At 39.0% G+C, this 23,788-nt stretch overlaps 1 protein-coding gene across 2 annotated transcripts in view; it reads left to right on the top strand.

Moving 5' to 3' along the window:
• STK32B (serine/threonine kinase 32B) overlaps positions 1-23,788 on the top strand; it is a 186,113-nt gene that overhangs the window by 150,080 nt on the left and 12,245 nt on the right. For both annotated transcript variants that reach the window (XM_075422154.1, XM_075422155.1), the window contains exons 7-11: positions 872-975; positions 6,582-6,698; positions 7,822-7,947; positions 13,061-13,192; positions 13,971-14,035. In XM_075422154.1, coding sequence (XP_075278269.1) covers positions 872-975; positions 6,582-6,698; positions 7,822-7,947; positions 13,061-13,192; positions 13,971-14,035 — 544 coding nt within the window. The remainder of the gene's footprint in view (positions 1-871; positions 976-6,581; positions 6,699-7,821; positions 7,948-13,060; positions 13,193-13,970; positions 14,036-23,788) is intronic.

Genomic DNA, 23,788 nt, shown 5'->3' with positions numbered 1-23,788 from the left:
TCATGGCCAGAAGAGGCTCGCGTGGTAATTGCAGTCTAGCACGATGTTATGGTTGGTGATAGCATTGTTAAGAAAATCCCCAGGGAAAGTGTAGCTTTCACAAAGTGTACTGAGATTCTGCTGTGAAATAATCAGAAAAGCATGACTGACTTTTCATTTCATTTCATATCCTCTCTTATTTATGTATGTTTTTCTGAAGAAACTACAGTGGTATTATATAGTATGTTTTTCTTGCTGAAATTAGCCAGCTGGATCCTTGTTTTGGACAGATCTCTTTTTTCCCACAGGAAATTTATTTTTGTGGAATTTGCTACTTTATTGACAGTGTGTTTATTTTGAGTTATGACAGAGTTTCTCACAGCATACAATCAGTGTCAGGATTTGTATTTAATTACCTTTTCCCTGTGTTGAATACCTTTAAAACCTGTCTGATTTATTCTGTCCAAATGTAGAATAAGGATGAGATTTACCATGTTCAACATCTCCATCACTCACAAAAAATCACCTTGCTTGCAGATATCTGTCCCATTAAATGTTTGCATTATCCTAAATATTCCAAGTCACTCATCAGTTCAGGAATTCCTCTCATTTTTTTTTTTCCCCGTTACTTTTATTCACGGAACATAAAACTCAAAAGGACCAGGTAAGAATTAACATATAAAATTATTGACTTTTGAAAAACCCTGATCAGTGAAGGTCACTTGTTGCCAGCAAACCAAGGCACTGAAATTGCATCCTGAAAATGTTGTGCTTACAAATGTATTTAATTCCAGCTAATTACAACCTTACTAATTTTTCATCTGTCAACACTAATAATCCATACTCTAAACTTAATATAATGGGTTTTGTTTTATTTGATTTATTGTTTCAGCTCCAGAAGTGTTCCAGGCTTTTATGGATGGGGGTCCAGGATACTCGTACCCCGTAGACTGGTGGTCGCTAGGAATTACAGCGTATGAATTACTGAGGGGCTGGGTAAGAATGATCAGCTTTGTTCTTATTTAACACGTTGACTGACAGAAGTCCCAAAGTTTGCAGTGCCCCTGAGTGCACCCTTCATGACAAAATTTGAGTGGACGAGGGTGCAGTTCAGGTCAGGAATGCTGTCCTGGGTCTTTCCCAGATGGAAACATTCTTGGGAAATTTTCACTCCACTCTCAATTACTTTATGAAAGTTTGCCGAAGTTTGGCTAAGGAAAGGCTTAATGTTTTAATGGCTTGTCCACAATGATGAATTAGGAACAATGGTATTTTTTTCCAAATGGAAGTTGAGTTACTTCAGGGTTTTATTTTATCTTTGATTCTCTTGGCTAATATCTTAGAAGAGCTAATGTAATATTGTAAGATGCTTGGCCCAGCTACAGAAAATAGTTATGTGCCAGTGCACTTATTACTTATCTAATCAATTAGAAGAATAAGCTTAATGAAAAATCTTCCTGAGCATAGTCGAATATCACAGAAGATAATAGAAATTTCTTTTTCATTTTGGTTCTAAGGATTGAAGTTGGTTGCTTAAATATGTACTATTCCCTATGGAAAACAGTAATTTAGATTCTGTTTCAGGATAATGACATAGCTAAAGCAGCTGTGTTTTTTTTTAGTTTTTGATTCTTATTTTGGAATGAGGATTTTATTTCATTGCAGTATGCTGTTTTTAAGGAAGGAGTATCTGTTATCATATGACACTAACACAGTACCACTACCCTGTCCTGCTAGGCACTTTGTAATGTGAGACAATCCATCCCACAAAGATCTCACAGTTTCATGAATCACAGAATGGCAGGGGTTGGAAGGGACCTCTGTGGGTCATCTAGTCCAACCCCCCTGCTGAAGCAGGGTCACTTACAGCAGGCTGAACAGGACCTTGTCCAGGTGGGTCTTGAATATCTCCAGAGAAGGAGACTTCACAACCTCCCTGGGCAGCCTGTACCAGTGCTCCGTCACCCTCAGAGGGAAGAAGTTCTTCCTCATGTTCAGGTGGAACTTCCTATGCTTCAGTTTGTGCCCATTGCCCCTTGTCCTGTTGCTGGGCACTACTGAAAAGAATCTGGCCCCTTGACACCCACCTTTCAGATATTTATGCTCATTTAGAAGATACCCACTCAGCCTTCTCTTCTTCAGGCTAAACAAGCCCAGCTCCCTTCAGCTTTTCCTCATAGGAGAGATGCTCCAGTCCCCTCATCATCTTTGTAGCCCTCCGCTGGACTGTCTCCAGTAGCTCCTCATCTTTCTTGAACTGGGGAACCCAGAACTGGATGCAGTATTCCAGATGGGGCCTCACTAGGACAGAGTAGAGGGGGAGGAGAACCTCCCTCGACCTGCTGGCCACACTCTTCTTAATGCACCCAGGATGCCATTGGCCTTCTTGGCAGCCAGGGCACACTGCTGGCTCATGGTTAACCTGTCATCCACCAGGACACCCAGGTCCCTCTCTGCAGAGGTGCTTTCCAGCAGGTCTGCCCCAAGCCTGTATTGGTGCATGGGATTGTTCCTCCCCAGGTGCAGGACCCTGCACTTGCCTTTGTTGAACTTCATCAGGTTCCTCCGCGCCCAACTCTCCAGCCTGTTCAGGTCTCGCTGAATGGCAGCACAGCCTTCTAGTATATCCACCACTCATCCCAGCTTTGTGTCATCAGCAAACTTGCTGAGGGTACATTCTAACTCTTCATCCAGGTCATTGATGAAGAAGTTGAATAAGACTGGGCCAAGTACTGACCCCTGGGGGACACCACTAGTTACCATCCTCCAACTAGACTCAGCGCCACTGATGACAACCCTCAGGATGACAGACAAAGAAAACTAGAAATAAAGAGCAATTATTATTCCCATTTTTAGATGGAAACTACATTTCCAAGTGTCTGCACATTGTTACTTCAATCCAGAAGCTACATTTTTCAAAGGCCTAAGACTTCGCTAATCTATTTTGTATTTCCATAGAAATGGCAAAAGTCATGCTCCTGATACAAAGATCCCTCCCATGCCAAATCTCAGTCCCTGCTCTCAAAGCATAGGAGTATTAAAACCCTTTAAAACACCAAGGCTTTGCAATTTTTCTCTACCTTCATTCTCAAAAATTACTGAGTTTTTAGTCTGACATTCTTCCCAGGATGCAAAATTTTTACCTGAACAGTTATGGTCTGACAGTGATAACCATAATATGTTCTCAACCCTAGTCACAGATGGTAGTACTAGCTGCACGTATAATAAATTAAAAGAACATCCTGCTAGTTTTATGTCAACCCTTTCATCAATGAGCGTCTTCAAGAAAGCAGCACAATGAGTGATTGTGTAAGGAAAGCTGAACTCCCAAGACTAATCACAAAAAATATCTAGTCGCTTTAATAAATGAAAAATTATTTAGAACGGTATCTATTTGCCAAGGTCCATATGGTCTTGTCTATCTGGCTACAGACAAAGCAAAGTTGAGACTGAATCAAAAATTTTTTTAAGTAAAAACATTTCCATCTGTCCATGCTCCAGTCAACCAGGCAAGCTGCTTGTTTTCTCCTGAAGAGCAGCTCTTGCCCACTGAGCAAGCCAGAAGGTGTCTTGGTAGCCCACACCTTTGTATAGACTAGGAAAAGGCGTATTTTTTCCTGAATTCTGTTTCTAAATTTTTCTAGTCTAGACAAGGCCTAAACTGGTAGGAGTGATGACAAGAGAAGTAGTGGTGGGTTGAGGAAATGTGCTTAACCCGAGGCACATTGCTATCTGCAACAACTGCGAGCTCTGAAGCTCCATCTGCTGCAGCAGCCCTGTGCAGATGGCTGCAAAGAAGCAGCTTGCGCGTACAGAGCTGCAAGATAAACCTGCAGGCAGGCAGCACCCTCCTCCTCCCCGCTCCCACAGCACTTTGTTCATTGTCGAGAAGAAAGCCCCATTGCCACAGAGCAGATGGGTGGGTGCTGGGTGCAGCCCGCCTGCTCCTGCTGCATCAGTCCTGGGGAAAAAGGAGGTTGTTTCACCCGGCAGAGCCACCCAGGGATAGGACTTTCTGCAGTCGGAGCATGGTGCATGCTAGTGCATGGGAAAGGCAAGAGGGAAGGAAGAAAAGAGCATTAGAAATGAGAAGCATCAGAAATTTTAATCTTTTTCCACCTCTGACCTGTGTCGAGTATATGACACTGCCTGCCTAAATTCAAGAGGAGCTAAGGAAAAATTAGTTGCTTTTTACTGAGCTGAATTTTTGTTTTTATTTGCCTCTACTGTTGTGAGATGGAAGAGTCCTCAGAGGAGGCTCATGGTGCTGAAGGCATTGCAGCCATTCTCACGCCTTGCTCTCTGCTGCCAGGCGACCAAGACGACGCGCCGCTGGGAACAGGGCTGAGCTACGGGAGTAGGTTGCATCTGGTACAGAGCTGTCTGGACCATTTTTTGGTTAGTCACAGTAGAGCTAGCATTTCTCAATATGTTGCAGGAACATTTCTCTCCTTAGCCAGTTGCTAATAAAATACCTAACATGAAAAAAGTAAATTCATAAGGCTTTGCATGAAGCCTTGATCTTTTCCCCAAGTCCATGAAATTAAACTGCTTGATGCAAACCATGACATGTCAGTCTGTTCCTAAGCTATAGACTACTGCTAAAATATTATAATACTTGTATATACCATGCCCTCAGCAGAGACAAGGTGAAGGAAAGAGGGAGTAGGTGGGATTCTTGGACTCTGACTTGCACTACAGTGTGAACAGTTTACAACAAACTTCAGTAAAACATCACAAACGAAAAAAACCCCAGATTTTTTTTCCTTTTGCACAAAATAAAACAGAAGGGATCTGGCCTTCAAGTGGATTGAATAGCTGAAAAACATGGGAGATATAGATGTGAAGGACCTCAAAAGACCAAGCTTATAATGGCCATTTATAGTTCAAATTAACTGATAATATTAAAAATCTCTGCAAATATAAAAAAATCAAGACTGCAGAATGCTAATAATCTTTAAAATCAGGTAAGTTTTTAAGGATTTTCCAGTGAGGAAAAAGGCATGGGCAGAAACATCCTTAACATAAAAACTCTTGATGATTCATTATCTTTAAAGTTGCTATTTTTAGAGCTAAATTACCATTTCCAACAATGGGTGTAAATTCTGGCTCAATGATCATATTGGTCACATCATTATATCAAGTCTAAATCAACAGTAGGTTACTTCATGACAACAGAATGTCAACCTTTCATTTTTAATAACTGTTTTATGGCAGCATTACCACAGGTAGGGAAAAGCATATGACAGACTATTTCAAATGACAGTTTTGAACCTGATTCAAGAAAATTATGTATTTAGAGTAGGCATTTAGGTCCTGTTGAATTCATGTGGACACGATATAGCTAAATGACAACAGACTAACTGCATGTGAATCAAAGCAAAAAGATTTAAGCAATCCTTGGATTTATTTTTAGAACATCCCAATGTTTTGGAATGGACTTAGTTTCATACATATGTTCCAAGTTAAACACGTGCATGAATCTTCTCAAAATAAGATTATTTTCTGGTCTTCTATGAAGAATGGCTCCAGTTCACTATCAGATCATATAACTAACACCTAGAAATATTCTTAAATTATAATCTTGTATTAGAAAACGCTAGCAAAATTCAAGGGATGATTCAGTTCTTAGTAAAGATAATGAGTTATCTGCCCTTTGCTGTTGGGTGTATGGGGTTAGAAAGTAACTATGTTGTGTATGAATTACAATGCATCAGTTTGCACATTGTTGTTGGGATGGCACGTGGCTGCAGATCTCATATCACGTATTTGTCACCTGCTGGGTATGATTTAATTCACAAACTATCCACACTCCATCCTTGTGTAAAAAAATACATCAAATATCATTCTAACAACCTGCTTCATAAATACAAGTCTTTAAAAGATACATGCACAATAATTAGTAAGAATATAGATTTATTTCTAGTGCTTTCATTTCTAAATATTACATTTTATAAAAGATGAATCATAGCAATCTTCATGGACAAAGCACTGTGAAGCCCGGGACTTCATTTACAGAAGAATTTAGGCACTGCAGACACAGGACAGCAGGTCCATATAATCCATAGGTCCAGATATGAGTTAATTTTAAATTTCAAAAAAGGCAAAAAGGAAGTATTGAGTTTTGGAGTCTACTTTTTTTACTGTGGTTCTTACAAGATTTTTGTAAGCATTTTTTAATGTCTGTATCTACTAGTCAGTAAAATCAGAATGACAAAAGCTCCCTTCAGCTACCCCTTTTCCATTTTGTCAGTTTAGATCTGATATTCTAGAATATTTTAGTACTACAAGCAAAAAGTAGTAAATAACCCACATTTCACATAGAACGCCCCAGGAACAAAATTATTCAACCATCTCATTTGAACTGATATTTTTTTGCATGAGAGAAATATTTGCAGAGGAAATGCATCTATGAGTAATTACATTCATTACGACCAAATAAAAACACACACGCAAAGAAGGATTAGCCTCAAAATTGTTATAAGATGTTTTGGTGTTTTTGATATTTCCAGCATAAACAGTACTGAGCTCAGGAAAACATAAATTTTCTACACTCTTGTATTTACTCTTGGTGACTTGATATTGATGTAACTTTATCCCAGAGACCCTATGAAATTCATTCAGCCACCCCCATTGATGAGATACTCAACATGTTCAAGATAGAAAGAGTTCACTACTCATCTGCATGGAGCAAGGGCATGATAGCACTACTGAAAAAGGTAAGAAAACACAGACACCTTCTGTCCCCTCTTCTCTCCTGCTCCAGAAGCCCCTCCAACAATGCAGAGGCATCAGGCAAGCACACACATTAGGTAGTGAAAATTTCAAGGATAAGAAAGCAGTGCTTATTCCTAGACTTATCAGAACGTGAGAGGTGCAGTATTTTCTCTTGAGAAGATGAATTATTCTTAAGATTAGACTCAGGCTTTTCATGGCCTCAAAGAAAGAGAAATCTAGTATTTTTATTTATTTTAAAACTGATTCACTAGCGATATCAAAACTTCCGGGATCAGTAATTCCCACTGTGTGCCCTGACCACATTCTCTCCAGCCTTGGTTGTGCATGTGGGAGAGGGAAGGGAGGGCCACTCCGCCCTCGGAATTTCTGCCATAGTTTCCAGCCAGGGAGCTTAGAAATTAAAAGGACTGTATCTCTCCCTGTCCCGTGTTGCTATAGTTGCAAAAACAGAATCAAGCCACTTTGCTGCAAATGCCACTAAGCTACAAGACAGGGTTCTTGTGTTGCATCGCAACCCTGGAACCCACTTTCTTCCTGAAATCCCAGTGATTTGTCTGGTTTAATTTTCTGGCCGTGCTGCAAGGCTCATCTGTCTCTTTTAGGTATTTCAGACCATCAGCACTGATATTTAAGCAGGAAATGATTGTGAATGTGTGACAGAGCAATGCAAGATCAATTTCCTTTGCAGCAATGAGCAATGCTCTTTTGATAGATAGAGCAATGATGTGGTTAATTTCAATTGCTGCCAGGATGCTCGTGTAACTATATCTTCCAAAAAATTAAAGATGAAATACAAGTTCTTAGGTGGCATTGAACTGTGATGTTTCATATTGCTTGGACTCTTGTGTATTTGTAAACAGACTTTGTTAATAACACATTTATACACTTCATGCCTGCAACAGCCATCTGGTGGTAATTAAATTATATTCATATCCTATGAGTTATTACTTACATTTTTTTCACCTGGGACTTCTAGGAGTTGTTAGAAGATTCCCTAGCCATTTTCTTACTCAAAATTGTGTAGCATACAATTTAAGCATGTGCTACATTTACTCTTTTATATGGCATCCAGTCCCTTAGAAAATGCCTTGTGCTTGATCACAGCTCCTCACTAAGGACCCAGAGTGCCGTCTTTCAAGCCTTGCAGACATCCAAAGCTCTCCATATCTGGCTGATGTCAACTGGGATGCTGTTCTGGAGAAAGCTGTGATCCCGGGCTTTGTTCCTAACGTAAGTTAATGTTCCAGGTGAACCGTGTTTGCAAATTCTGACTTTAATTACCACTGATATTTTACTTGTTTACACTTGCATTTGTTGCTCGTCAGTGATTTACTTCTCACTGAAGCTTTACTTTGTACTCTACTTTCATTTACTTAGTTACAGCTAAGGGAAAATTTGGCCTATTTAATTAGATCACAACAAAAACTAATTAACCTTGGTTCACTTTTTGTTCCTTTTTAAACAAAAAACATTTTCCAGACTTTGCATTTCAGCTCTTAGAGCAAATGATTGTCAGAGTTAACTCTGAGCCAAAGAATACCAAGAAGATTGCTGCTGCTTTGAAAGTCAGGCATCTGAATAACATTTGCAAGACTTTAAACATCCCAGCGTGCTGTTCCTTTTTCAGTTAAAAAACACTGTTCCAGAAGACTGACCTATTTCCTTTGTGACAGTCTCCTACACTAAAACATTCAGATTCTGTGAGGGAATCTGGTGGTTTCTTTTTTACTGTGGTTGCATTTTGTTTGTATTCTCTGGGTATTCCCATTTTGATGATTTGTAAGTGAAATGGGTTTGAGGGCCATGAATAAAAAGCAATGACTGTGGTGTTAACGTGCTTCTCCACTTTGTTCAGACATATTGCACCATAATTCTTCTCCAAACAATACCTTTGTAGCAGAATAAGGTTTGTTTATATTCTTTTTTTATGCAACTGTTAATAAAGATGAGGAAGGGGAATAGCTAGACCCTGTCCTTATCCAGGCTCACATTAGAGTTCTTGCTAGATCTCATGGGGACAGGATTCAGCCCTGAAGAAGCTGAGGGCAAGAGGGAATTTCTAATGGAGCAAAGGTATCTGGGTGGGTTGCCAAGACAGTGCTCACAGTGCTGTGCTTCTGACCAGCACAGGCTGACCAGAGCCTTTCCTGGAAGCAACATCCTGCAGGAGAAGAAAGCTATGGGAGGGCAAGCAGGGCCTCCCTCAGGGAGCTTGGGGAAAGACCAGGAATACAGCAGGTAACTAGCACAGCAGGTGAGGAGAAAGGCAGGCCGCTCTTAGGCACATCAAAGCAATGTTCACCAGGGGTGAAATTCCATCCTTTCACATGGTGGCTCAATGGGAGTGCAAGCTGAAAGCTTGAAACGTGAATGTCATATCTACCAAACCAAGGCCAGGAATCCTTCCCTTTTACTCAACGTCCCTGCAGCTCGAATAACCACTATGCCATGCCAGACCCTTCACCTATGCTCTCCCTGTTGCTACCCTAAGCAAAGCACTGCAGAACAAAGCTCCGTCCTGGCCTGGTGGACCGTGAACTCCATTCTCCACAGTGTTGTGGATCTACAAGATGAATGGAGACTGTTTTTCCTCTTTTCCTCTTTTTTCAAGTTAGAGCTGCTCTCTGAGATATCGGAGATGTGGGCTGACTCCTTCTCAGACAAAGCTCAACAGATTATTTAGCCCTCCTATTCTTAGCTGAAAGTTCAATCCACAGCTGTCAGCATGTGGGAAACTTCATAATCCTGCTTTGTATTTTAAAAGAGGGATCCAGTTCACTATACCTAAAGGCACAACATACTTGGGGATCAAGGAGAGTCCCAGACTCTGCAAAGCCCAGTCGTGCCTAGGTAGATGTCTTATGACTGAAAGTCAAGAGAGAGGTCTTCAACTTGCTTCAGCAAAACCAGCTACTGAAAACTCCCTATGGCAAGTCTGTTCTCTGCTCCTGTTGCTGCTCCAGTGTTCTCCTTTCCCCAGACATCTCCTTGGTCTCCTCCTTGCTCCCACTCCAGCTTGAATTCACAGGGTCATATCCTCCATCTTAACTCTGCTCCTAAGGACTGGATTAAAGCCAGCTTTGGTCCAGCAGTGTACAGCCAACTAGTACAATGTGTGCCACCCTGCTAAACCTGCCTCCTAAGCAGTGAGGTGTGGCAGTTGGGACCTAATAAAGGGACTGCAAGTTTTCCACCTACAGCTGGTTTACGCCCAGCTTACCCAGAGCTGGGGCACAACAAGTGTGTGATGGTCTGCATCTGGCCACAGACAAGTAACTCTAACTTCTTAATTCACATGTGACTGCTTTTTTCCACCTGGATTTAGTTTTTTTTTGAGGGTACCTTACTCCTGAAAGAGTATGGATAAGTTTCCTGACTTATTAATGATAGTGAAAAAAGTAATTTTAAATGTAATTACAGAAGAAATTGTGGAACCTGTGTGTCTCGTACTGCCTGTCTCTGTGGCTGATGTGGACAGTCGTGAACGTGATGGAGACTGAAAAGAGAGGAAGTACTCTTTAAATACTTTGAACTGTCTGCCATTAAACATGTGTCCAAAGATAGCTATTCTTCTCACGTGTGGATTCACCTTATTTGAGTTTTGGTGGAAATCTAGAATAAAGACATGGACTTGTTGGAACAGGTCCAGAGGAGGGCCACAAAATTGATCAGAGAGCTGGAACACCTCTCCTGTGAGGACAGGCTGAGAGAGCTGGGGGTGTTCAGCCTGGAGAAGAGAAGGCTGCGGGGAGACCTGACTGCAGCCTTCCAGTACCTGAAGGGGGCCTACAGGAAGGCTGGAGAGTGACTGCTTATAAGGGCATGCAGTGACAGGACAAGGGGTAATGACTTTAAGCTAAAAATGGTTAGAATTAGATTAGATATAAGGAAGAAATTCTTTACTATGAGGGTGGTGAGGCCCTGGCACAGGTTGCTCAGAGAAGCTGTGGCTGTCCCCTCCTTGGAAGTGTTGAAGGCCAGGTTAGACGGGGCTTTGAGCACCCTGGTCTAGTGGAAGGTGTCCTTGCCCATGGCAGGGGGGTTGGAACTAGATGATCTTTAGAAGATCCCTTCCAACCCAAACCATTCCATGCTTCTATGATTCCATGACTATTCGAGGGAAATCTAGAATATTTGAGGTAAAATAATATTCTACATTTAAAAGGAAATAGGAGTAAAAAGTTACTTTTATCTATTCAGATTAATCTGAAAATCCAATTACAAGCTCGAGCAGACACTTCAGGACTGATATTGCAGGACAGTCAGGTGTGTTCAGAAAAACAGTGAGAAGGTGAGAGCCAAAGCATCTTTTCTAGCACAAGTCTTCTTTTTATATTAATATTTACTGTTTCATGAGACGAAGTTTGACCAGGCATTTTCCAAGAACTTTTTTGTCTGTTGAACCAGCAAAACCTTCACTCATTAACTAAGGCCACACAACAAGGCCTTGGTGAAATGGTGAATTGGGGCCAATATACACTGTGATCTGGGGGGGAGTTTCATAACTAGAGAGTTTTATAACTTTTCAAAGTTTTGTAACTTATATAACTATTTGAACGCTTGCTGTTACTGTCAGGGCACACAGGAGGCCTGTGGTAGGTAGGAAGGTCCCATTGCTTAATTTCTCCCTGTGTAGTTTGATTCCATAAACAGCATTCTTACTTAACTAGTGCATGTGTGTCTTTATGGTTTAGCTAATTTCTTTATGTTCAGCTTGGAGTCATAAACTGTTAGTAGTGTTTTTTTCCTGTTAAATATTTGTTAAAGGAAGAAAGAAATAATTTAAATGTAATTAGCTTTCATTTTTAAAGCTCAGATTTGGAGTGATATATTTTTTAAGTTCTCAAACACATCTTAAAACTGTGCGTGCTCAAGAAAGGAACTGATATTGATCAAATGTAAAGATTTATTTATTTATAAATAAATATAAATAAGCTATAAACCTCCATTAATAAAAAACAACTAAGTTTTACTAAACCTTATTGGATAGTATGCAGGAAAAGGCATCAGCGAGATTATATTATATTATACTTTGAGTGTGCGGACTTTGCTAGGAGTAAAAATGATGGAGTCATCTCTAAATCAAATGTTTCTTTGTAGGACACCACAAGTTATGCAATTGTTTTCTGATGTGATTTTACTGCTTAGTGTCTTTGGTTACTAAATAATATCTGCCATTTATATATGAGTTATCTTAGTAATTCCACCTTGACGGCAGCAATGGTGTGATTGAACTTTCAGAAGTCCCAGAGGAAAACAGGCTGCTTTAAAGATCTTCCACCACAAAATTCAAATTGTTTGCAAATTTTTTCAAAGGCTTTGAGAGAATGAGCAGAAGAAAGGAACTTGTGTTATTCTGACTGCAAGAGTAACAAAACACTGAGCCAGTAATTAGGATGCCAAGCAGTGACTTTTTAAAAATGTATTCTGTTCAGCTGAACCACAGATTTCCTGGCCATACCCTTGCTCTTACCCCTAAATAGCAGAGGAAGAGTTCATCCCAAATGTTGTCATGAGATGGCTTTACTGCACTAATGAATAGAATTTTTAAAAAACCCCAAAGCATAACTATGTTCCTGTAAACGTCTACGCTGAAAATATCTGAAAGAATGAAGAACCTGAAAAGAGTGAAGGAAGAATCTGAAAAGAATCAAGGAAGGACAACAGACAGATAGATATATAGATTGATAGAGAAAAAGCAAGAAAGGATTTTTTCAGCCATCCTGCTTAAAAAAGAACTTTCTAATACAACAAAGAATCTTAAGATTTGGTTCAAGCACCACAAATTAACACAACAATGGAAAATCCAGACCATTTAAGTAATGTAATGGGTAAGATAAAACATAATAGAACCATTTTTTAATATAAATACTGCTAACCAAAACAGGCCTGCCTCTTCCTTTGTTATCACGGATAGGAGCTAGGTAACTGAATCTACCTGCAACCGTTCAGAAATAACAAGTAAGGTCTTAGAGGTACTTCCCATCCCTCCTGCACTGTTGCAGCTGCCATTTATGTTCTATGGCATCAACTGATATTCTGATTAAGACCCTGGGCCAGATCAATGTCTCTCACTGAGGTGACATAATTGTAGTCACTTCAGGAGTACATCTGTATATAACTAGGAAGAGGATCCAATGCTTTATAACTGCTTTTTAATATGATTTTTATCTTACCTCCCTTATTTAAACTTCACGTATCACTCCAGGCCTAAAAAGACAGTTTTCATTTTACAGATGTGGTTGGGAAGCTGGATCATTATTAATGCTATCAACACTTGCCAGGCAAACTAAGAAAACCACCATGATGCTTCAAAGAGTAACTTTTAATTCTTTTGTACCAGAAAGGAAGACTGAACTGTGATCCTACATTTGAACTTGAAGAAATGATTTTAGAGTCCAAGCCTCTCCATAAAAAGAAAAAGAGACTTGCCAAAAACAAATCCAAAGATGGAGCTAAGGAAACCTGCCCACTGGTAAGCTGGGGTTGTGGCTGCTGTCGGTGGCATTTTACTTGCATTCTCTAATGGACAAACTCAATGAAGTTAAGTTTTATCATCTCTGAAAACAGACTTGACCTCTATGTCTGTCATTTCATGTATAGCATAAACCATCTTTAAAGCAAGATGAAAAGCAACCATTTATTTCATTCAAATGATAACAGCATGTATAAGTTGTAATAATTTTTAAGATTCCCACAGATGCTCATTTAAAGTACAAAAATGTGTTGCCAGTTGGCAAACACACTTCCCACACATGGACAGACAGTCACAAGGAGTATTTATCCACTGCTAGTACCAAAAATGAAAAGTATGCAGTGAAAAGCTCATTATTTGTAAATGTTTTAAAGCTGTCTCTTGTGGTCTTGACTAACGTGTCGCAGGAAGAAAGACTCATTGTATAAACAGTCTAAACTTCTGAGAAGATTAAGATATAAGCATTTTCCAGACTTGAATTTTCATTTCAGTGATATTTTTTAAATACTGTTGCTACTTCTAATGATTTTGAATGCTCGTGCAAGCTATACTTCCTAGAGCTATCAGACGTAAAAATCCTCAGGAATTCTTTATGGGGAACTTCTTCCAAAAGAAATAAAGATTGTTTGTGCTATCATGGCCCACTTTTGAAGAGTCTTCAAAACGCCGTTTGGTAGTATTCATTCATAAGCTGTTTTGTTCTGTGCTGTTTCTGTTGTGGTTTTTCTCTGTGATTTTCCATCTTTTTTAATCAACCTATTCATGTTTTTTTTTAAAGAATGTACACCTGCAGCAGTGCTTGGAAACCGTTAGGAAAGAATTCATCATATTCAACCGAGAGAAGTAAGTGCGTTTCTTAATGTCTCTTTAGCATGCACTACTGAAATTAATTTGAGAATTACTTTTTTTTCTCCCGGTGTAAGGAAAAGATTAATGATCACAGTAGCAGGGGCTAAAAGGCTGGATTTCCATTGATTTGTTCCTCTTATAGTCTCTGGTGTGATGGTTTATTAGTTCTTCCATCTCTGAAAGCTAGCAGAACTTCTTGTGGTGAAAGTATGTTAAAGAGATAAGGTAAATGTCACCAAAAGTATCCAGAGAAACTGTTAGCAATTAAGCAAAGAGAATAAAATACAAAGGACTGCTTTTTCACAACTTAAACAAAACAAAGGGGAAAGATAATTCATGTAATTTTAATTATACGAACTGCAGTGTTCTGACTTGGAAACTCTATTCATATTTCAGCACCGTAAACCAGGTAATTTCAACATTAGTTATTTCAATAGAGCTACATATTATAACTATATCAGACAGGAAGGAAGTGTATCATAGTCTGAGTGTCAGCCAGAATCCGTAGAAACACAAGTCTGAATCCCAAGGACGTCAATAATCTTTCTGGTCCACTGCATTTCACTTAATTCCCTGTGTTTGAGTTGCAGCCACTATGCAGCCACTGTGGACCCATTTGTATTACAGATATAGCTCATAACATGGGAGCTCTTTCTGTCTTTGGTCAAATTATTGCATTTCATCCAAGTATATGGAGTGGGGTTTTTTGACCTAATTATATCTGCAAGCCTTTCTAATGCAGTTGTGAAATGCTAGAAAATAATTAAAAAGCTGTGAATATCTTACTCAATGCTTACAATGCAGGTAATTCTGTCTTCTGTAATTAAAACTGGGAAAGGGGTTGTCAACGTTGCACAGTTGACATGATGTCATGAAGGAAACTATGCCATGGATAACCCCATTTTCTGTTTGCAATCTGTGGGACATATCTATGCCCAATACTGACTGCTCACAGAAACTACAGCAAGGACCTACAAAGAAAAGGAAGGTCTAACAGATTCTTCATATCATTTTGCATGATTTCTAACACAAAAGAGTCATATGTTTATGTAAGAGCCACAAACACCAAAAGCCAGACCAAGTCAGCTCATATATGGTTTTCAGAAGGGTCTTGGTGGACTTCTCTGAATCAGTTCTGGTATCGGTGAACTAGGGGATGCCTGAATTTTGTAGGAATTTTATTAACCCACAAAAATCAAAATGATTAAGACTGTAAGAACAAGCTTAGAAAAGATTACACTGATAAATCAATTTAATGTATTTCCAAGAAGTTGTTCATACTACTAGTTCCTTTCTAGATATGATTCTCTCACGTACTCCAGACTCATATATCAAGGAAACCAAATATACAGCAATTTTTGAATGATAAAATAAAATACCAGATTTTGTTAAAACACTTTCAGAATCCCATTGTGTGTGTTCACTACTATTAAACAATTTCTTTTGATGTGATTTTACTGTGTTATTCTTAAATGTGTTTTAGGAGTGCATAGGAACTGTTTTCATTTTTTTCATATTGCACAACTACAGTAACAACACAAGCTATAAAGGACTCTGAGAGGCTGATGAGAGATCAAGGAGAAGTTTAAACAGAGTACAAGTAAAATAGAAACATAAGATAAAACACATGCACTTCATTGAGAACAGCATGTATTTTGGTCATTGCTTGATTGACTTTGACAAGGAAAAAGAAAAATATTTAGTAACAGACCTACAACAGATCCTGCATTGTCTTAAGCCAGAGTACAATCATTTCTTTTTTAAATTGTATTAAAGATGAAGAAGGATATGGAGAGACTTCTGTAGCACTTTTCAAAGATAAAAATATTAATAAGGGGGGCAGCAGAAATCAAATTTTTGAAGTGCAAAGTGAATTCAAGTTAATGCAAACAAAATAAGAGGAATGAAAGACACAGACATCATCATACCAGAGAGAAGAGGCTACACACTATACACCAGAGTAGTTCATGGTGGGTTTCCTCAGACCTTTCTATGCGCTCAAAGGTGTATGCACAGGTTGAGGCTGCACTCAAATGGATTTCTAAAGCCATGTAGCCGATCAAGTTCTTAGGTGCAGCTGCAGATGCTGAAAGACATGAACTGTTCCTACAAACACAATATCCGATAATATGTGATCATATCATTGGGTGAGGTGTTAATCCCAAGCAGGGCTTTAAAGCAGTCTCAGATTAATAGACAGATGTTTTGATATTCCTCCACGTTCCTACATAGACTACATAGAGGAGAATTGCTTATGTACTCTAAAATAATGAATTTCTGTAGTTGAAAATATCTGCATGCTTCCTTGGATATTCATTACATACAGCTACAAAAAGCTACTTTTTGTTGTGTAAGCCTCTACATTTTATTGTTATTTAAGCCTTCTACTTAGTTTACTTCAGTGGTACAGAACACTACATAAATACTAAGAAGGTGCGAATCAAAAAATTTAGCCCATCTTTCAAGGGAAAAGACAAGAATACCCAAACTAAAAGGATTCTAGGCAAAATCACAGATGTTTGTAATTGAGCAACAGAATGTCACACAGTAATGTGTAGCTAGAGTGCGACATTAACCATCCCAGTTCCACAACATCTTCCAATCCAATACTTGTAAAATATCTGCTGTGAAAAGCAGAATCTGTTTTTATTGAATGTCTTGCTAATACTTCCACATTGTGTCTCTTTTTCGCTATTTATCTTTCATCTTAAAACAGATACTGAAAATCTTGAAATATGCTATGTATTGCTTCTTTCCAAGAAGCTTGGGAGACTATTGGAAACTCTCACACTGCAGTTAAGAGTAGGGAGGATAGAGAAAATGCTTACTAGACTGAAAAGGATTAAAAAATAATTCAAGAGAGTGAATGAAGTAACTTCATAGTGTAGGTTAATGCCAGCAGACAGAACGTGCACATTTTCACTTTTCTATTGCTGTCTGCAGTCAAGTAATTGGAAACTGCTATTTATAGGAATGTCTTAAGCAAGCTGAGTGCAGGAGGAAGACAGAGTCCATTTTGGCTAAGCCAGGCTCTTGAATGAGTAGAGTCAGTTAAAAAGGCTGATTTTTTTCCCAGATGGTTTTACCAGCAGCGTTCAGGCAACATATCTTCTCTGTTACGTCTTACATTGTCCTTGAATGTAATTTATTTGATTGGACTATAGTTTAACTATGTAGCTGATATCTGTGGTATGAACAGTTATGAGACAGGAGGAAAGATTTAAAGAATTAAAAAGAAACAGAATATAGTATATTGTCAGAGAGCACAAACTTACACTGCAGAATGATAGAGCAAATGTGTTTTGCTAAAATAGGAATTAGGAAAGCAGGACTTCGAGCTGTGATATTTTCTGTTCTTTGAATATTGGATTTAACTGTGTAGGGCTTGCTGGACAAAGAAGTGTGTAATCAACGATTATCAGCAGTGGGTAACAAAAGTTAGATTTGCATATTTTTACTTACATACTCCTGATCACACAGCATCTTCTGTTGATACTATTCAGTATCCACTGGGGAGATGAGGAGGAGTGGAAGGAAGACAAATTGTTCCCAGTTTCTCTGTATAAAAAGCCAGAAAACAACTCTATCAAACAAAGATATTTGCAGAAGATGAAACAAAACCATTTTCCATTTTCCTAAGATTTGTATAAATGCAAAAGACTGTCCTGTGTACTAAAAATGGCAGTTATAGATGAGGAGTCCAGGTGTAGTTCTGTGCTTCAGTTTAGCTAGGCTTATTCTCATTGCTGTTCATCCTATAATACAGTCTGTGAAATTTGTGAAATCTGAAGGGAATACTGCTTTCATGTCTGCGAAACAGACACTAAATGCTTCAAATTCTTTCTCTGATCTGAGTTTACAGTTGTTCCTATGACACACCTTTCTTCTAATAAAAGCAAAACTGAAGGTGAGCCTTGTTCATCTCCACACTCAATGTAATTTCCTCTTGGGACACTTCTATAAAACTCCAGATAATGGAACAGCAGACCAGAAGCAGCTTTAGGGATGTGCAGCATTAATGGACTGAAAATACTTTCTACTCCATGTAAAATGGCTGTGCTGTTCTGAAGAGGTAGCTTTATACCTTCATCTTAATTTGTGCAGGAAAACATGAAGCATCCAGACTGAAATCCCTTACACTGTAAGTAGATTTATCTTGATTTTATTTTTGCCAGTGCTTCACATACCAGAGTGGCTGAGGTGTCACTAGATGGAGGACTTGAAGGCTTTATTCTTATTTACTTTGATATTTCAGTGGATGTGAGCTACAAATTACAATACAAGTATGTCTTTTGGCATAATACAGGTGTATGTCATCTGTCCACATTGACATTATCTTGCAGTACCTTTAAGAGAAGGGTAAACTCCCTCCTGATCCAAAGTGAAATAAAATAGGAAAATCCTTTCACAACCCAAGTTTGAAAGTGGTGAAGGAAATGTTTTCTGTTCTTCTTAAAAGGAGTGTCAGTAAAATCTCTTATTTAGATTTGAATACATAAACTAAACAAAATGTGATCTAAAAATAGTCTGTGTACTGGATCTTAGCTGGAGAATATGATCTGAAGTTGATTTCAGGGACTTGTTTGGCTCCTTTTGCCAACAAACCTTTTTCTGTTGTGGTTTTAAAATTTATTTCTATGTTAGATGCTTTATTAGATCTAGAAATGCAGCACCAAATGTTCTGCAGTATCTGAACATGTATTCCTATAGACTTGCCAACAATTTTTTCTAAAAGTTGATCTTATTTAGAAGCTGTAGGCTATATTTTCAACTTCTTTGAAGGGGGAAAGAAAGATTATACAGATAAAGACACAGTGTTTGTTCATAGCTTTATTCAAAAGCTGAGCACAGGTTATTTGGCTGTTTTTGCACCATTATCACTAAACAAATATTCATGTACATCTACATCTGTTTATGAATGTCCAAAACCTGAAATAGCCAAAAATAAAGAAATAAGATTTAATATTGTCTTGTAGCGGAATCACTTTTCTTACCCTTTATGGTTCTTCAGCCTCTTCTTCTCCCTGAAAGATGTCTTTAATCTTAAAGCGGTGAGCAAACAAAGAACAGAGGAGAACAGTGGAGAAAACACATGAAATATCGGCTCCTGAGGCAGAACAATCCTTCAGTTAGATGCTTCACAAACTTGTCATCAAAATTATCAGCCTGTTAATGAAAATAAAATCATATAGTCATATTTTACTGAGCAGAATATGTATTTCATATATACAATGTATGTGAAAATGGGTTAGAATTCTGCAGAGCTAGTTTAATAAATGGGATGGAGGGATGAATAAAATATCCATACTTTTAACAATTCTAGTGGAAACTTTAAAAAACTTACTAATTGTTTTGAAGTTGGACAGGTTTTTACTTAATACTAATATCCTATATCCCACAGGAGCGTTGTTACGATATTCAGCTGTTTAGTCACCACTGATCTGAGTAGCCTTGCCCCTTTCCTAAGGTATTGGCACACCTTATTTCTATTCTCGGAATCTGTTCGATGCAACCACACTAGAAAATTCTGCCACAACACGAAGCAGTCAGATGCTGCACGTTTTCACTTTCTTTTCTGACTATAACTCCTACTGTTTGGTCGTACCTAGATCTTTCCTAAAAGATACTGAACAGCTCTCGGTGAACAGACAGATCTTTGTTCCCAGAATAAACAGCAAGAGTTGAGGGACCATATTTTAAGCACATTAAGATACTTAAAATCATGTTGTCTGATTTTGTCCATATCATAGGTTAAAAGCTTACTTAATATTCTCTGCATATGTATAAGATCAAATCTATTATCTTTCTCTCTGTAGTTCCTTTCAATCGTCTTTTCAGATTCAAATCCAGAGTCCCTGAGTGCTCTTTTTCATTTCAGTTTGATTGGAATTGAATATTCATAATGATTTGCAGCATACCTCATTGAATGTACTTTTCTTAATAGGTATTTTATGATACTTTGTGTCTCTGCAGATATTTGTATTATCTTAATCCCCATAATATCTCGGTGCTTTTTGGATGAGGCCACAGCACAACTTCTCTTTTCTTGACACTTCTGTTGACCTTAATTCAGCATTTCAAGTGGCTGCATTGCTCTTCACTCACCTCTTTCTTGTCCTTTTTGTAATGGATATGTCTGCTTTTGGAGATTGCTCCTGCAATCGCACCTAATTAGAAAGATGCCTTTCTGAACATGATTGAACCTGGTTTGTTTCTGGGCACTAATAACTGCTGCTTGGCCACACAAGCCTTTTCACTTCAGCCTTTGATTCCTGCTCATTATTACTGGCTTAAAATTACAAGTCCAAATGTGACTCTCTTCTTAGTGAGCCAAGTTGCCTAAAGATTTGAGCACAGCAGGTCCAAGCTGGTTATTTTTCTGTAGACCTACCTTCAAATTCACTTTTTTTTTCAGAAAAGAGTGGTCGTACAAAAGTCATTGTTTCAATAATGTGTTCTCTTTGTTTCATGGACAAAGAAAAAAACAGCCTAATGAGTATCTGGAACCTCATTTTCAAAGCCTTCCAGGAAAAATGGCCAAAGTTTTCCCGAGCAAGTAACCATACAATTGTAGTAGCAATATTTCACCAAATGGACATCCAACTTTGGGAATGAAATTTTGTACAGGGGTGCATATATCAGAGCATTCTCTGTGCGAAAATGTGATCAGGACAACAGATACAGATCCTCAGCACTGTAGGTTTGCAATTTGTGGAAAACTAAACATAAACACACCTCATAAAAATTAATCAAATGTCAATTCATAGGCAAAGAAAAATACATTTTCATTTGTGCACCTCAGAATATGGAAAGGAATGAAAAATATATGATTTGGAGCACTAAGATTACTTTTTTAATAGGTTACATGGGAAAAATCATATCTATGATAAATGACGGCTGCATAATAGGTCATGACTGTTCAGTGACCAAAGGGGACTGCCTTCATGATTTCTCTTCATCTCTCTTCATGTCCTAAACTAGCATAAGTTCTCACTTGTTAGGAGTCTCCGTAAATTGAGAATGAATCATGAAGACTGAAGTCTTCGTCTTGTTTTAGGAAAGCACTTTGGGGCCAGTTGCTGAAGTAATGCAGAAGCAAGCCAGTAATGTTACAACATGATTAGTGCCAGTCATTCTGATACTTTGTGTGTCTGTTGAATGTATTCATAAATGAGTTGGAAAGGGAGATGAATGGTGAGATGACAAAGTCCACTTATGACACCAAAGCAGTCAAAACTAAATCTGACTGCAAAAAGCTGCAGCAGATAATAATAGTCATGGCTCTGATTTGCAGCGTAATGAAAAATGGCAGCTGAAATTCAGTACTGATAAATGAAAATATGTTAGGAAGAAAATAATCTAATTAGGACAATGGACTTTAAATTATCTTCAGTTATGAAGGAGAGAGATTTTCAAAAGACTGTGGATAGCACAATGCATAGTGGACAACTAAAAGCTGTTAATATGCTCAAAATTGCAAAAAAAGCTATAGAGAAATATACATTAGGATATCATTGTGTGTATACATATATATATTCCTATGTATACATCTGTATCTTCCCTTGTATGTACAGTTCTGCTTCCTTATCTCAAAAAAGATACACAGGACTTGGAAAGGTTACAAAAAAAGAAAAACAGGATTGACCAGAGGTGTCGTATGGCTCACGTTGAAGGATTTCATAGACTTGAACTAGTTTAAACTGAGAGAAGAGGCAAGTGGAAAGACAGAAATGGGCTAAATAACAATACGTTACAGAACTTATTGACAAGATGACTAAGCAACGATTATTCACTATTTCTGGTAACTCAGGCTCACAAAATTACCAAGCTGCAGGTTTAAAAGAAAACAAACCATGCCTTTCTGTTCAATGCAGCATGTTGCCGAGTAGTGTTCTGGGTGCTAAACTTATGAAAAGATTCAAGAAACAATTAGAAAAGTTCTTGGAGAAAGAGCCATCAAGGCCTTTCAGACATGAGTCTCCAAATACACTCATTGGTTTGGGAAGCCTGGAAGTGTCAGGAGAGAGGAGGATATGCCACAGCAGACATTTGTCTCTTGTTCTTTGACAGTGTCCACTAGTGTCTGAAATGGGCCGCTGTGGGAGGCGGGATCTGTGTTAAATGCAGTGACTGGATATGTGCCTTTATGCTTTCTCACTGCTTATAAGGTCTCTGTCTTCATACAGAGTCTTCATAATAGCACAAGGGTTGCACACTAAAATGTACATATATATTTGCATAAGTATGCATGTATCCAAGTACACATATACATATATATCTCCTTTTTGGAAATAGGGAAAGCAAAGCAGACAGGGAAGTAAGAGATTTTGGTAAGATTCAGACTGTCCTTTGCTATGTTTCAGGGGATGTCAGGCACCCATCCCCAGAGAAGACCTCAGTGTTTTGAAACTCAGCTGGAGATAACTTTCCGGTGTCCCACCTGCGGCATAATACCTACTTCTGTTGTGGGTGCACCTTAATGACTAGCCTAGATGGCTCGATGTTCAACACAGTGGTTTCTGTGGACCCCTGTGTTAGGCACTGACCTTCCCCATGCATTGTGTAGGGAGGTTTGGTGATCAGCTGAAGTCCGTGAACTCCGCTGTGCAATCACATGTGATCGACCAGCTAAGCCACCTTTGGGGAGGTCCATTCTTCAGGGAATGAAGGAGCTGCAGGGTTAACTAGGTTTCCTGTGAATCTAAGCTTTGGACTTTAGCAGAGTCTTGCATGAGGAATAGGTGGAGAGAGATGAGCCAGCAGAGAGATCAGTGCAGGATGCTGCTACTCCCTGGAAACTCGCAGGCTCTGATTCCAGGAAGCCTGCTGCTGTGAAGAGAAGGGTAGGGCTGAAATAGCCTCCTCCCAGATACTTATTCCAGTCTGAGAATGTTTATTGTCAGGTCTCAATAATCAGGCAGAGCCAGACTGGCTTTCCACATGCCGTAATTCTTAAAATATTGGCTGTACAGCTCCTGCAGAACGGCAGTTTCAATTAGAGATGTCACATTAAGGAAATTGGTGCTGCTACGCAAATCGGTTGTCACAGCTAATATTTTCCTCACTCACCTCTGATCCAGGATCCTCTTCTCAGCACCGGGGAGAGGCATGAAGAGCAAAGAGAAGAAATGAGACGGGATTGAATGGCCAAGTCTTGGTGATGGCTGGCTGCCCTTCTGTCCAGTCCTGTTTGGCTGTGGCAACCTGGCACACCAGTTCACTGCCACAGAGATGCAGATGTGCATCACCATCGTTGCAAAGGCAGCAGACATTTCACAGGCATCACATTATTATTTCTCTTTACATTTTCAGTCTCTTAGCAAAATTTTGCTTGTTGCTGTGATCTGCTTCCTGCTAGCAGTCTTCTTCACTCCAGCTCCTCTGTAAAAATCTTCCTACCCTGAGATCCAGGGTCTCAGTGGGGATGCTGGTAGCTGGGAATAGGTTTCCAGTAAAGTAGATCTAACTCTAGATGCAGATGAAGAAATGACCTTCTCCCCATATGTTTCATTTGGAAGGGACCCAAAGGATCACTCTACCTTGAAACTTTCACCAGTAGAATAAAGGAAGTGATTATGTCAAAGCAACTCCTGTGACCTGTCTGTCTGCTGACAGCTTTCCAAAAGGCTGAGCCTGCATCCTTGAGGATACATACCAAAGGCAGGCTAGGAAACAAGTGTCTTTCTTGAGAATGAGTTTTGTCCCACGTTGCTGAGAAATAGCCTTATTCATATGCAAGTGCCTGTA

The sequence above is a fragment of the Opisthocomus hoazin genome, chromosome 5, assembly GCF_030867145.1.
Source record: "Opisthocomus hoazin isolate bOpiHoa1 chromosome 5, bOpiHoa1.hap1, whole genome shotgun sequence".
Taxonomy (NCBI): domain Eukaryota; kingdom Metazoa; phylum Chordata; class Aves; order Opisthocomiformes; family Opisthocomidae; genus Opisthocomus; species Opisthocomus hoazin.
The sequence above is the reverse complement of the archived record's forward strand: the minus strand, read 5'-3'. Positions and strand labels throughout refer to the sequence as shown.